The following is a 13,364-nucleotide window of genomic DNA, read 5'->3' as shown; positions in this document are numbered from 1 at the left end:
ACTGAGGAGAGGTGTGATTTCAATTGATGTACTGAATGCCCCTTTAACCATTCAGCATATATTGCTAAAGATGATGAAATGTTGTGAATCTCATAATTGATTAGAAGCCCTGCTGTACAAGAATGGAAAAATAGGGGAATGTCTAAGTGTTTAATAGTTCCAGTTCCTTAGGGTGCACTATTTTCATGTGATTCAAGATGTTATGAAGAGAAACAACTATTGGGTTACAAAAAGATATCATCTTTGTGGAGAGACTGTCTTTGCCAGGATGTGTCCTGGCACAATTGATTTGATAGATGAGCAGACAGATGTTGCCTGGGGCTGTTGTCCCATAGAGAACACCTCCTTGGGGCAGTTGAAAAGCACAGGCAGCTCCAGGCTGCCCACTCTCTCATGACATAAACAAACAGACATCCATTGTGAAAAGGCATGATGAACTATTACTAGGAATTGAAGCACACACACTTTTGGGCCCTTATGGAGCAACAAGTGGCAAGGGCATCTGTTCACTTAGGTTTTATGGCAGCACAAGAAAAACATCTGCATGCTTAGATAGCTAAACATATACAAGTTTCCATCAATTTATGCAGTACATGTTTTCCCGGAGAACAGCACATAAATCAAATTCACATAAAGTGAACCCACTGTCCCCACTCACCTCTGCTCTTGGGCTGCACTGTGCCCTGGTGCAGGCAGCTGGTGTTGGTTGCTCCTGGGGCTGCATAGCCAGGGCTGGGGTGAGTGCCATGCCTTGCACTGCCCAGGGCTCCGCTTGCCCGCACTCACCCCAGCCCATGTTGGAGTGGCCCTAGAAGCAGCCAACACCATCTGCCTGCACCAGGGCACAGTGCAGCCCAGGAGTAAAGGTAAGTGGGAACAAATGGAGCCCAAGCATGGGGGGACTGGCAGATAACAGTGCAGCCCAGAGGCTGCAGGCAGCTGGCACCAGCTGTTCCCAGAGCCACTGCAGCTAGGGCTGGGATGAGTGGGGCCATGGCCCTTTTCTCTCCCCCCAGACTTACCTGCTTGGGCACGGGGGGGAGGGGGGGAAAGGGCATCTATACTGATCGTGTAAGAGCAAATTTACCTTGCATATAATGAATTATGGGTCTACATATGCTCACTGCATAAGAGCAAATTCGCATATAAATAACCCACATAAATAGAGAGAAACCTGTATTGCCAAAATTAGTGATAACATAAGGATGTATTTATATTATGGTTGGACTGCAATCACACAGTATAATAAAAAATGATGGATATTTACACAGGTCATTTTGCCCAGAGATCCCATAAATTTCAACAAACTAGTGAAAAAGCACAATAAATACTTAAGCCACTACAGAAATTTACCCATATGGATAAAGAACACAAAGGAACTCACATCCAGCAGATCAGGATAGAAAGCAAAGAATTACATTGATCCATTTGAAACCAAATAAAGGTTTTCATTACGCAGAATATATTGACCCAAGTTATAATTTGGCCAGGAAGGTAAGGTCACAATATTTTAAATAATCTCACACACATGGCATAAAATCTAGAAAAAGCCAGTATAGCAACAATTGTCCTTAACCTCCACAGAAGCATAACAGAGATCAGGATGATCGCATCCTAAACACCAAGGAGACATGGGTTCTGGACCCTACTCCCAGCCTATGCTCACTAGATTTTTGTGCCTTTTATCCAAAGACCATTCAATGAAAAATGAAAAAATAAAATAAAATAACTAAGACCAAGAGCTGCAACTCAAGTCTTTGTCTGTCCCAGGCCAGTGCCCTCCTCACCAGACTACAAATCTTCTGGCCTCATACCTCCCCCTCATGGCTGCTAACTGGGTCAGCTTCAGCAGAAGACGGAGAGTGTTCTTGGCCCTGGCTTGTCCATGGCCTGGCAGTTAAGGCACTTTTCTGGGTAGTGGGAAAACCCCACCCTGCTAAAAAAGGTTTGGAAGGTTCCCATCCCAAGTGCCTTAACCACTAAGCTATTAGGTGAGTGGGCACTCTTCCTAGGTTATTTAGATGGCTCCCCTGATAAGTCATTTTGAGTTTCCACTCAGTGTGAGTTGGATCCATATGTGATGCCGCTGAATAGGGGTTCCCGGCTGAAAGAACAAGAGAGGCATTTATGTTTTTTTTCTGGGTGGATTATAAGTATTGAAGGCTGCTCCTTTTCAAAACAATTGCTGTGCATCGATGAAGGTGTATTTGGGTTGGTCTCTGATAGTGGAGGAGACTGCCCCCAGTGCATCTTCCTAAATGGATTTGGGTTACAGTCTGAGGCAGGATATGCAGTTTCTGTGGTACCTTATGCACAAAGACTTCAAGGTAGATTGAGACTTGGACCCAAGAATGTACTTTGTAGCAATTACATTTTCTTTTCAGGTCATGCAAACACTAACCAAATCTGACCTTCTACTGATTTCTTCTAGTGAAATCTAACAAGATCAGAGTTCAAATAGTGATGCTGAAGGTCAGTACAGCAGTACCTGATACAATACTAGCAGCCAAACATAACACTGGCATTAGAAAAACAATCAGTTACATTCTGCAGGAATTGATTTCTAGCTGAGTTAGAAATTGCTATCAGGAGCCTACTCCACCTACCTTATAAATCTTTGGTAGTTGTCTCATACTGTGCATGTGGCTATATCTTTTTTGTTGTTGTTGCAATTATGTGGGTAATGACATAAAGCTACAATGCCACTGCTTAAAAGAAAACAGTGAAGTGTTATCCAACATCCAGAATATTATTTCTTTTTCTAATACATACTAATAAAATAAACAAAACACTAATGCAGATTTGACAGAACAATTATATTGATAAATGATTATTATTAGGCTTGAATGTGCTTACCATGGTGATCCTGGAACAGGAGTAGATGCCACAGGCTTGTTGCCATTGGATGTTCTGTCATCTTCATTTACTAGTTTTAAAGAATGATCCTTGACATAGAAATAGACAAAGATTAGTCAGCAATTGAAACTGATACCCAAGAGTGCCAATAAAATACAAATGACTTCATTTTAACTGGAAGTGGATTAGACAAATCTTGGTTGTTCCATTTGGTTGAATGTGACCAACCGTCTACATCTAAGCCAGCTAGGGTAAACTGAAAAAGGACATAACCACTGCATTGTTTAGAATATTGCATATAGAAAACTGGAGAAGTAAAGATGTGTTTGTACGTAGCATTGATAATGGTGCATTTGGGATTCTTCATACAATTTTGTCCATGTTACCATATTATCAGAAAAAAAATATGGGCTGTGAGACTTGAAAAGTTCATAATCAGGGAGGGATTTAGCATCTGAAAAGTCACCTAAATACAAGGCAACCTAAGTTAAATGCAGACCCAAAGCAAACTTGTACATACAGAAAAGCATGAGGAAAAAGTAGAATGGATAATGTTGCTTGAGTGTTACGTCGACTACAAAACACTTCTGCAAGTACTGGAAGTGAAAAGTCTGTAGGAGGCAACCTGAATGATATGTTGCTGAAAGTGCTTGCGGTAAGGACTGCATGCAGTGAGGTGGGCAAACGGTGCTTTGCATAAGTTAATAATGGTTCTGTCACCCTTAGATGCTTAAATGTAGGCAATTTCACATTACTCTGCAAATGAATGATACTGTCAAAACTGTCTCTTCTCTAGCTTCCATCAGCTATGTTACCTACTCTGAAACCATGTATATGCACGGGTGTGTGTGTGTGTGCGTGCGCACGTGTGCATGCATATTTGATAATGTTTTTGATGCTACCAAACCTTGCACTGATGTATTTTTGATTTATTTGGAAATACAGCTCATTCACAAATAGGCAAATTCATAAACATCCCTTTATCTGGTACTCTAGAATCTACAGTTAGCAAGTGTTTAAACAGATAAGAAAAGCAATTTATCTTCCCCTTTCACTCATAATTTTCCTTCTGAGGATATTTCCTAAATCTCCAACTATGGATTATTATAAAGCTCTGTTCATTCACCTCATCTCAGCAGCCATCCAACTGATAGCCATAGCATGGAAATGGGTAATCTTGCCAAATAAGGGAGAATGGACAGAAAGAATATGGCACATATTCACCATGGAAAAGGTATGGATTTTTACTCCTACTGGTTGCCATACTATAAATATCTAATGCAAGAGGGTCATAAAAGAAAAGCATTACAGTTATACAGCAATGTGGAGATACAAGTCTATTAAAAATGAAAAGACAGCATGAGACATAGTCCCGCCCTGCTTCTGAGTAAAACCTAATAGATAGCTGAGGTTGAGGGAAGTAACTGAAACATTTATATGGATAATAACAGTTTGCACCCCCAAATGTGTTACAACATTCTTTATATATGTGTTTTTCGTATAGTTATATGGTTGTGTTTATAAAAATAAAGGAAAAAAGGAAAATCAATTTATATTAGTAACTTAAAGAAATGAATGGAAAAGAGGTAGGAGGGATAATAATAGCTGAACACAGCATTAATGCTTGAAAGAAAATCATATGATTAAAAAATAATAAGCAAGTACACAAAGCTGGTCATCTTCCAAGTATTTTACAAATGCTAAGCACTCAGTAATACTTTTGATACCTAGTGCATCCCTAGAGACAGAGGCAGATGCAGTGCCTGAGTGATGAATGACTGAAACATTATGGCTGCATAAAGTATAATGATGCCAAAGGTGCTGGAAAGTATGGAAGGGGGAGACAAGCAAATAAAAATAAGAATGGAACAGTAATGTCTGCTATACCTTTACACAACGCTTAGGGTGCTCTCCCTGTAGTTGTGGTGTAAACCTGTGTGTGCATGGGAGGCAGCAGACTGGGTGCTCTACCCATGGCTGTGGTATAAACAGCACACTGGCCACACATGCCACATTTGGGAAGTGCAGTGTATGCAGATGGCAAAGTATTGCATGGCATGCTGCCATAGCAGTACCTGGAATAGCACTGTCTTCTACTCAAAGGGGACAAGCATATCAACAAGCTGGCATGTTAAAAGTGCTCTTTTATACTAACTCATAGATACTAATAATTTGGCATTACCTATTATTAATTGTTAATTTTTTAAAGATCTGCATCAGGGAAGCAAGTTTTTCTATTAACTTGAAGGGAACTAGGTTCAGGTTCTTTATCCTTTAGAAGACAGTAATGAAAAAGATATGTATAAAAAGATGTTTCTGGGTTTTTGGTTGTGGCCGCATTGGTCTAAGGAGATACTCCCTAAGCCTGAAGAAGGGTGATTGCACCCAAAGGCTTGCAAAGAACTTTTTTCCAACTACTCAGTTGGTCTAATAAAAGATATCACATCTGCCCAAAGAACCTTGCCCATATTAAAAGACTGTACCTATGCTAATAATAATGCATGTATATAATGTTTATGTATGTATATGGATATATGAAACACATAAAGAAAACATTTGTAATCCATTCATGTCAAATTCATATCTATATTTAAGAACTGTGTGCATGATCTTAAGAAGGAATTAACAGTACATTCATTGAGTACACATAAGATTGCAAATGGGAACACTGCAATGGCAATAAAGTGGGACACTAGTAATAAGACCAGGCTCTTATCTCTAGGGGCTTCTGGAGAAGCTCTGCACAAACATCTGGAATTTGGGAATCTATAGATATTTGATGGTGGCACTTTGGGGATCCTGATTCTCTAAACCGTTTAAACTGCCATAATAAAAGACAAAAAAAATCCGGGCTCTATCAAAGTGAAGGCTTCATGTCTCTGACTATTCCTGACTTGAAACAAAGGAGAGAAGGAAAGGAGGAGGAAGGAAGTCAGGAAGCCTCCTACAAGACATAAGAATATCCATGGAAATAAACAATTTCTGAATTATGGGCTACTTGTTTCTTCAGTTGTCCACTGGTTGAATTTCAAACACAGATGCAAAACAGTTTCCACTCATTCTTTTCATTCTTTCTCTCCCCCTCCCCCTTTTTTACATACAAGCAGATAACAAAATCTGATCAGAAAGAAAGAAAGATGTAGGTTGTCTTTTCTGTTACTAAAATAATTAGGAGGCCCACAAATACTACAGCACTGAAGGCTGCATAAAATACCCAGGCAGAGAGTTTTGATAGACTGCTCATAAAACACAAAGTATATAGAATAATCCTGTATCAAGAGGAAAAGTTTCAGATCACGCAATAGGCCTTTGCTCACTCTAGTTTCTGGTATTCAATATTATTATAATGCCTTTTAAAAGAGAACAAAATCTATAATAAGAAACAGACCTTATTGTCATCATTCTCTGTAGGTTTAGTTTTCCTGTCACTGTGTAAAATCAAGGTCCGTGGACAGGAGGCTCTCTTTGATTCTTTGCCATTATCTGTAAAGGAAAAATAATTTTAAAATGCATAATAAATGTACTATCAGTGACCCCTTGAGGTGTCTTGAGGACTTATACCCCTTAGAGAATAAACTCACTGGTTAGACAAAATGTTACATTATTAAAAATGAGCAAATGTGCTGTTTGGTAGAACTGATCTGTCAAATCTTCAGAGCCAAACTGCCTTAACATTTTTTTTGCTTGTGGCACTAAGCTAACAGGTTCTGAAGGCACTGCTTGTGTCATCTAAGAGAACGTGGAGGCCTGGGGTGAAATTACAATCTAAGTTAGGGACAGAACAGTAAACCTGCAGTGATGGAAACAAAGCAACTTTGTAAGTATTTATGGACTGCCATTGTGCTATGTGCTGATAAACTCCTACCTTAGAATGTCAACCAGGTCAGGAAAGAATGGGATGAGGTAAAACAAAAGAAAATGACATGAAGATCAAAATATCCCCCCCCCCCCCCAACTCCTGGCTGAAACTCTACTGTTTCTTTCTCACTCAATGCTTTATTGAAAGAAGGTCTCCCTCTTGCTCTCATTGATACCAATGATAAAACTCTTCTTGACCTTTTTAGGAACATAGATTTCATAGATTTTCAGGGTTGGAAGGGACCTCAGCAGATCATTGAGTCCAACGTCCTGCCCTGGGCAGGAAAGAACGCTGAGGTTAGACAACCCCAGCCAGGTGTTTGTCTAGTCTCTTCTTAAAGACCCCCAAGGTAGGGGAGAGCACCACTGCCCTTGGAAGCCCATTCCAGGTTCTGGTAACTTGTACTGTAAAGAAGTTCTTCTTAATGTCTAGTATAAATCTGCTGTCTGTCAGTTTATGGCCATTGTTTCTAGTTACTCCAAGAGGTGCCCTGGTAAACAGAGCATCTCCTATTCCTTTGCTGTGCCCCCCACCCCCCTTGGTCAAATTAATAGACAGCCACCAAATCCCCTCTCAGCTTTCTCTTATGGAGGCTAAAGAGATCTAGGCCCTTCGACCTCTCCTCATAGGCCGTATCCTGCAGGCCTCTAATCTTATGGGTGGCCGTCCTCTGGACCCTCTCAAGGTTATCCACATTCCTCTTGAAGTGCGGCACACAAAACTGAACACAGTACTCCAACTGATGCCTTACCAGTGCTGCATAGAGGGGAAGTATCATGTCCCTAGACCTGTATGTGATGCATCTGTTAATGCATGATAGAGTATAGTTAGCTCTATTGATCACTTCGTTGCATTGCTGATTCATATTCATCTTTGAGTCAACTATGATTCCAAGATCCCTTTGTGCTGCTGTGCTGCTTAGAATGTCCTCCCCCAATCTGTATGTGTACTGATAACTCCTTCTCCCTAGGTGCAGTACTCTGCTCTTATCCTTGTTAAACTGCATCCTATTTTGTTCTGCCCACTTTCCAGCTTGTTCAAATCTGCCTGTATCTGCTCCCTGAGCAGATCATATATATGTTCTTAACTGTTCAGAGCTCCTCTGAAACAGCAGTCTACAAAGTTATTGGGTTTGCTGAAATATGAAGTCTACAGTATACTGAAAATGTCTTAGGCAAATACTTAGGCAAACACTTACAGGACGGATAAAAGCTGTAAATCTGAGGAAGGCAGAGGAAATGGGCATTCGGTTAAACAGTTATTTGAAAGTGGTCCCTTGAAACAGGAGGCTCATAATTAGGTAATCTCACATACCGTAGATTTCAGCTTTTTTACTGCCTAGAATCTTACATAATCAAAATTTGCACAGGTGTAAATCAATTTACACCTGTGTAAAAAAAATTCCTTATTCAAAGTAAAATGCTACTTTGTATAGGAAATGACAGAAGACATCAAAGAAAGCCATGCTCCTTTATGTATATTTCATGATATGGCAGGGTTCTTTTCTCATTTCCCCTTAATTTAACCAAATTTGGTTAACACTTTTTCACAGGTCAGAAGAGGTTATGATCACAAACTACAATATTTACTAAAATCCAAGACAAGGTTTTTCCTCCCAAGCAATATTAAGTACTGCCCTGGGGGAAGGTAACTGCTCAGCTCTGGCTTGGCCCTGGGCTTGAAGATGAAGCAGGAGCTGAACTGTTGCCTTCCCTAAGCCAGGGTGGGTTGTATGGAAGGGGAGAGGGCACATGGCCAGGGGACTGTGGGGGAGACTGCATGGTGAGGGAGGGTATGCAGGGAAGACTTACCTGTGTAGCTTGGGGAGAGTGTAGGGGAGACCTGCCCCACTCCAGTGTGCTTGTCCCTTATGCCCCTCTCTAGCATGTTTCCCTGCACCCCACCCAGCTTAGCGTCTGCTCCAGCTGTCCCCTCCAGCCCCAGACCAGTCATCGCTTCTGTCTAGATGAGCAGGGCAGCATCAGGCAGGGGCTGCCACTGTGGACTGCTCTGGAGGTGGAGCAGAGCAGCAGAAGGTAAGTGATGGGACAGATGCAGGGGGTGGAGTGGCAGATATGGTGGGGGACAGGACAGTTGGCAGGGATCAGGCACACGGGGGGGTAAAGGGCAGGGGGATAGGCAGCACGTGGGAGCAGGATTAAGGGAGTAGGCACATGCATGGGTGGGCTAGAGGCATGGGATTCAGGTGGCAGGGGACAAGGGGAAAGATAAGTAGCAGGGGAGGACAGGGTCAAATATGGCCAGGGAGTCCAATCTAAGAGGCAGAGGTCTGGCCTCTTGCCCCCTACCACTTCTTTCCTCACTGTAGCAGTGAGAGAAGGGAATGAAGATGACCTTCCATGACTTAGATTCTATCCATGGAAAACTGTAACAAATTTATACATTTCCATGGATAGAATCTAATTATCAGGGGGTGGGTCCGCCTTAAATCTGAAGGTATCTTGGATTCAGATAAATATGGTATGTGGAGCATGAAAAAAAGAAATTATATGCCTTATGATATTCCAGAGCTTGGACTACATGATTTAAGAGGACTACTGGACTTAAAGGTCTATGAATCTATGTAATGGGCCTCATACTATTAAGTTTAGATTTAATTTCAAACTCTGCTAAGCTCAGGGATATTTATCTATACATTTTCTCTGCTGAGCAATTTCCAATCAAACATCATGGTAATAACATGTCAAGCAAAAATTTCTGCAGTAGACTATATACTGACAAGTGTTACTTTATTTCCCTAGCATACATATCTGAAATTTTTGATCAAAGCAGAACAATTTGTTAAAATGGAACTGGAATGATTCAGAAATGTGTCTTCTTGCAAAACTACACTATGGTGCCATAGCTATGTGCAGTAGAAATGATGGTCTACAATCTATACCTGCAACACGTACTTTTTTATATTTACTAATTAAACTATTAATGGATCTAGTAATGAAGCTTTTCTTACTCTCTCAGGTCGTTACTCCCATACATATACATATACATATTAATGAAAAAAGATATATTACTGGTTTGAAACCAAAACAGTGATCAAGGTAAATAAATGGTTAAACAGCTGCTCCTTCCTTGGATTACTCAAAGGTGAAAGAAGAATTGGTGATGGGATCATTGGGAATTTACCTAATCTGAAAGAATAAAACAAACAAAACAAAACGAAAAAAAAAAAAAAACAGCTTCATATTCATTAGGCATCTGTATTCTATTTTTTCTTGTTTATTGCTGCATTTCTATAATTAGAAGCCCTTTAGCCCCCCTCTAGTCATTCCCTATGATTCATTAATCAAAAAGTAACTCTATTTCTCATGTAAGAATTATTTCATGACAAGGGCATCAGAATTTGTGGAGAAGCTCACAGAGGGGACAGATTCATAGATTCATAGATGTTAGGGTCGGAAGGGACCTCAATAGATCATCGAGTCCGACCCCCTGCATAAGCAGGAAAGAGTGCTGGGTCTAGATGACCCCAGCTAGATGCGCATCTAACCTCCTCTTGAAGACCCCCAGGGTAGGGGAGAGCACCACCTCCCTTGGGAGCCCGTTCCAGACCCTGGCCACTCGAACTGTGAAGAAGTTCTTCCTTCCAGGGAACCCTGAGACACCACATATTCTGCAGCAACACTAATTCTCAGAGAGTTATAGAAATACTGTTTTGTTTTATTAAACCAGGTAAAGCACCAGAGCCCATTTAGCATTTGTAAAAAACAAAGACAAAAACCCCTCCATGCAAGGCTTTAAATTTGTTGAAAATCTCAGTGACTATGAAAGGAATACCTACTACAACAGAAAATATCTCTAGTTTTTCCTTCCCCTCAAATGTTCCCTCTTTTCAGTAGACACACTAATTATATCTTATTTTAAAATCTTATTAGCAGTGTAAGAATTTGTAAATGAGACATTTAATTTGTTCATTGCTTCCACAGTTTCAAACAAAAAGGTGATCATCTGGGATTTTACTGGTAAAATGTCAGGCCAAGAACAGAACTTGTTTTCACTTGCTTTTACATACTACAAAGCACCAGAAAAGTGAGACTGAGTAGACAGAATCAGATTAATAGGAAGACATCACAGTTGATCTGATGGGCTTGATACATTTTATAAAGATTTTGTAAAACAAATCAAAAGAAAATCTGATTCTTCTTCCTTTTGATATATTTTAGAGGTACTACTTTTAGGACAAAACAATTCAACTAAAAGGGTTTTGAAAAAGTCAAAGGGATGTGAGAGTCTAGATCCCATTTTTCCTTTTAAACTCTCTCCCCTATCAGTATTTTTTAGAAAGTAAAAGTAGTAAAGCGATGCAGGGAACAAGTCACACATCTGAAACATAATGAACAAGGCATGCATACCTGAATAATCCCATAAGACATTTCACAACTAATCACACAATAAAATATATTTACAAAAAAATAGGTAAACAGTTTGGAATAGCGTGTATATTCAACAGAATCTGACAAAAATGATTCAAAAACAGGAATAAAAAGCTAAATTCACTGAATACATTATATGCCTCTTAGATTAATTAATTTTAAGACTAGACGGTACTTTTAGAACCATTGACACTAATCTCCTGTATAAAAAAAGGCCATGTAAAAAGCCACAGAATTTCAGCCAAGGGATTCTTGCATCTAGCACAACAATATGTAGCTGAACCAGATCACATATAGCTGAGAAGTGTTGTCACAGCACAAGCTCTTTGCTAATGAGGGCACCTGAGAACTAGAAAAACATTAGAGCTGGAGTTGCTGGAAAAGCGAACAATGCTCACAGAGGCCATCTACGGACTAAAACTAGAAGCTTCAGCTGCCCATAAGGGGGAAACTTAACAGGTCACTTCAAACATTTCTCTCTTCTATACCTGCTGAAAGAAAGGACATCTATTGAGATGCATGTTTACGCTCTCTTGTATTTGGTACATTAGTCTACAGATTTGATCTTCTCTTCTTAAATCAACTCTTCCCCAATTCAGTTTAATAAAAGTTCATAAAATATACTGTGGTCTGACAATTAAGATACCATAACATGATTTCAAGAAAAACTTTTTTCCTCTTAAGCTTAGTACCATAATTAACAAGGATATGTTGCTATAGTTGTTTTACTGCCACCTAAGGGTGCGCTGGAGACTTTTGAATAAAGACATTTGATTAACAAGACTTCTCTACATTTTTGCTGCAGGTAGAACTGAATGAATAATAATTCATAACATAAAAGTAAAGTGTTACCAGAGGCATTATCTTTGGTGTATTACACAATATGTGTGTAAACAATTTATATATATTATTAAAGATAGGACCCTGCAGTTATTATTGTACTTATTTAACAGGAAGGAAGGAAGAAAGGAAGGAAGCAAGCAAGCACAAAGCAGACACTATTCAGTGCTGTGAATTAACTGTAAAGATTCAGAGCTATCAGCTCTGTTAATTAATGGTAAAGATTAATGGCCAGATCCTCAGCTGGTATAAACTGGTTTATCATCAATAAAGTCCATACAGTATAGCTGATTTACATCAGCTTAAGAGCTGTGGTCCTTATATGCTAGGGCCTATATGTTTAAAGGTATTTAGACATCTAACTTGCATTGAAATTAATAATATATACCACTTTTGAAATTTGTGTGTTAGGTGTCTAAAATCCCTTTTAAAACTTTCCCTAAATTTCTTAGATATCATTATATCATATATATTATATCATTATATTCACATTAAGTTCATGTACCTAAAAGCTCTATGTTTTATTGCCATACCTATACCTCTCCTACTCCTTCTGCATGTGTCTCTTCCTGTACAAATCTATTCTTCATTGTACCTTCTTCTTTGGACTTGATTGTGTTTTTGGGCAGGATCCTGTGTTAGTGTCAGCATGCAGTCCAAAATATGGCCTAATGCTTTTCTGTCTTCTCTCTACTGCCCATATTATTTATTTATTTAGTGTCTTTCATTATGCTGTATTTTCTGCCTAGTGCAATCTCCTTCTTATCTGCCAAGCTTTCTATCTCTTCTCCTTAAAACTTCCCTCTGAGCAATCATTTTTCTTTCCTTCTTCCCCAACAATTTCCATACCAGTTCTCTTCTGCACTACTGTCCTGCAGATTTACTGCATGGCAGAAATACAGGAAGAAAAGTAACATGAGAGAATTCTATGTCCCCGGTCCATAAATATGTGAAACACCTGTAATGCATCTGGTATAGAAGAAAAGACTTTTCTGTTGTCTAGGACTTTTTCAGGTTTGCAGCCAAGTCTCTCAGTACTGCCCAGTACATGATACACCATGACTTTATGCTGGATAGACTACACCAGGGGCAGCAACATTTTTGGGCAGAGTGCCAAAAACATCCACAACCTTGACTAGTAACATGTTGACGTGCCAGGATTGGGCAGTAGGGGAGCCACAAAGGGCCCAATCCTTGTTGTGGAACCCCCTTCTCCACTGTGTACCTTGAGGTACTCATGTCAAGCAAAAAGCCTTTGCGTGTCATACTTTGGCACCTGTGCCCGCCTCCGTTCGATTAGGCGCTCCTGTGCGGCCTTAGCCCGGACTATGGACCGCGCCTGCCCTGGGCTCATGGGTGGACCCCACAGGCTACCCCTGCTGACATCAGGGGGTCCCCTTAACTCACCTGCCACGACT

At 40.0% G+C, this 13,364-nt stretch overlaps 1 protein-coding gene across 2 annotated transcripts in view; it reads right to left on the bottom strand.

Annotated features, from left to right (window-relative positions):
• The window catches only part of TCERG1L (transcription elongation regulator 1 like), a 241,673-nt gene that overhangs the window by 50,618 nt on the left and 177,691 nt on the right, over positions 1-13,364 (bottom strand). For both annotated transcript variants that reach the window (XM_019482906.2, XM_019482905.2), the window contains exons 6-7: positions 6,245-6,339; positions 2,857-2,945 (exon numbers count right to left, since the gene is read on the bottom strand). In XM_019482906.2, the coding sequence (XP_019338451.1) occupies positions 2,857-2,945; positions 6,245-6,339 (184 nt within the window). The remainder of the gene's footprint in view (positions 1-2,856; positions 2,946-6,244; positions 6,340-13,364) is intronic.

This window comes from Alligator mississippiensis, chromosome 6, assembly GCF_030867095.1.
Source record: "Alligator mississippiensis isolate rAllMis1 chromosome 6, rAllMis1, whole genome shotgun sequence".
Taxonomy (NCBI): Eukaryota; Metazoa; Chordata; order Crocodylia; family Alligatoridae; genus Alligator; species Alligator mississippiensis.
Note: the sequence above shows the minus strand (reverse complement) of the source record. Positions and strands in the feature narration are given on the sequence as shown.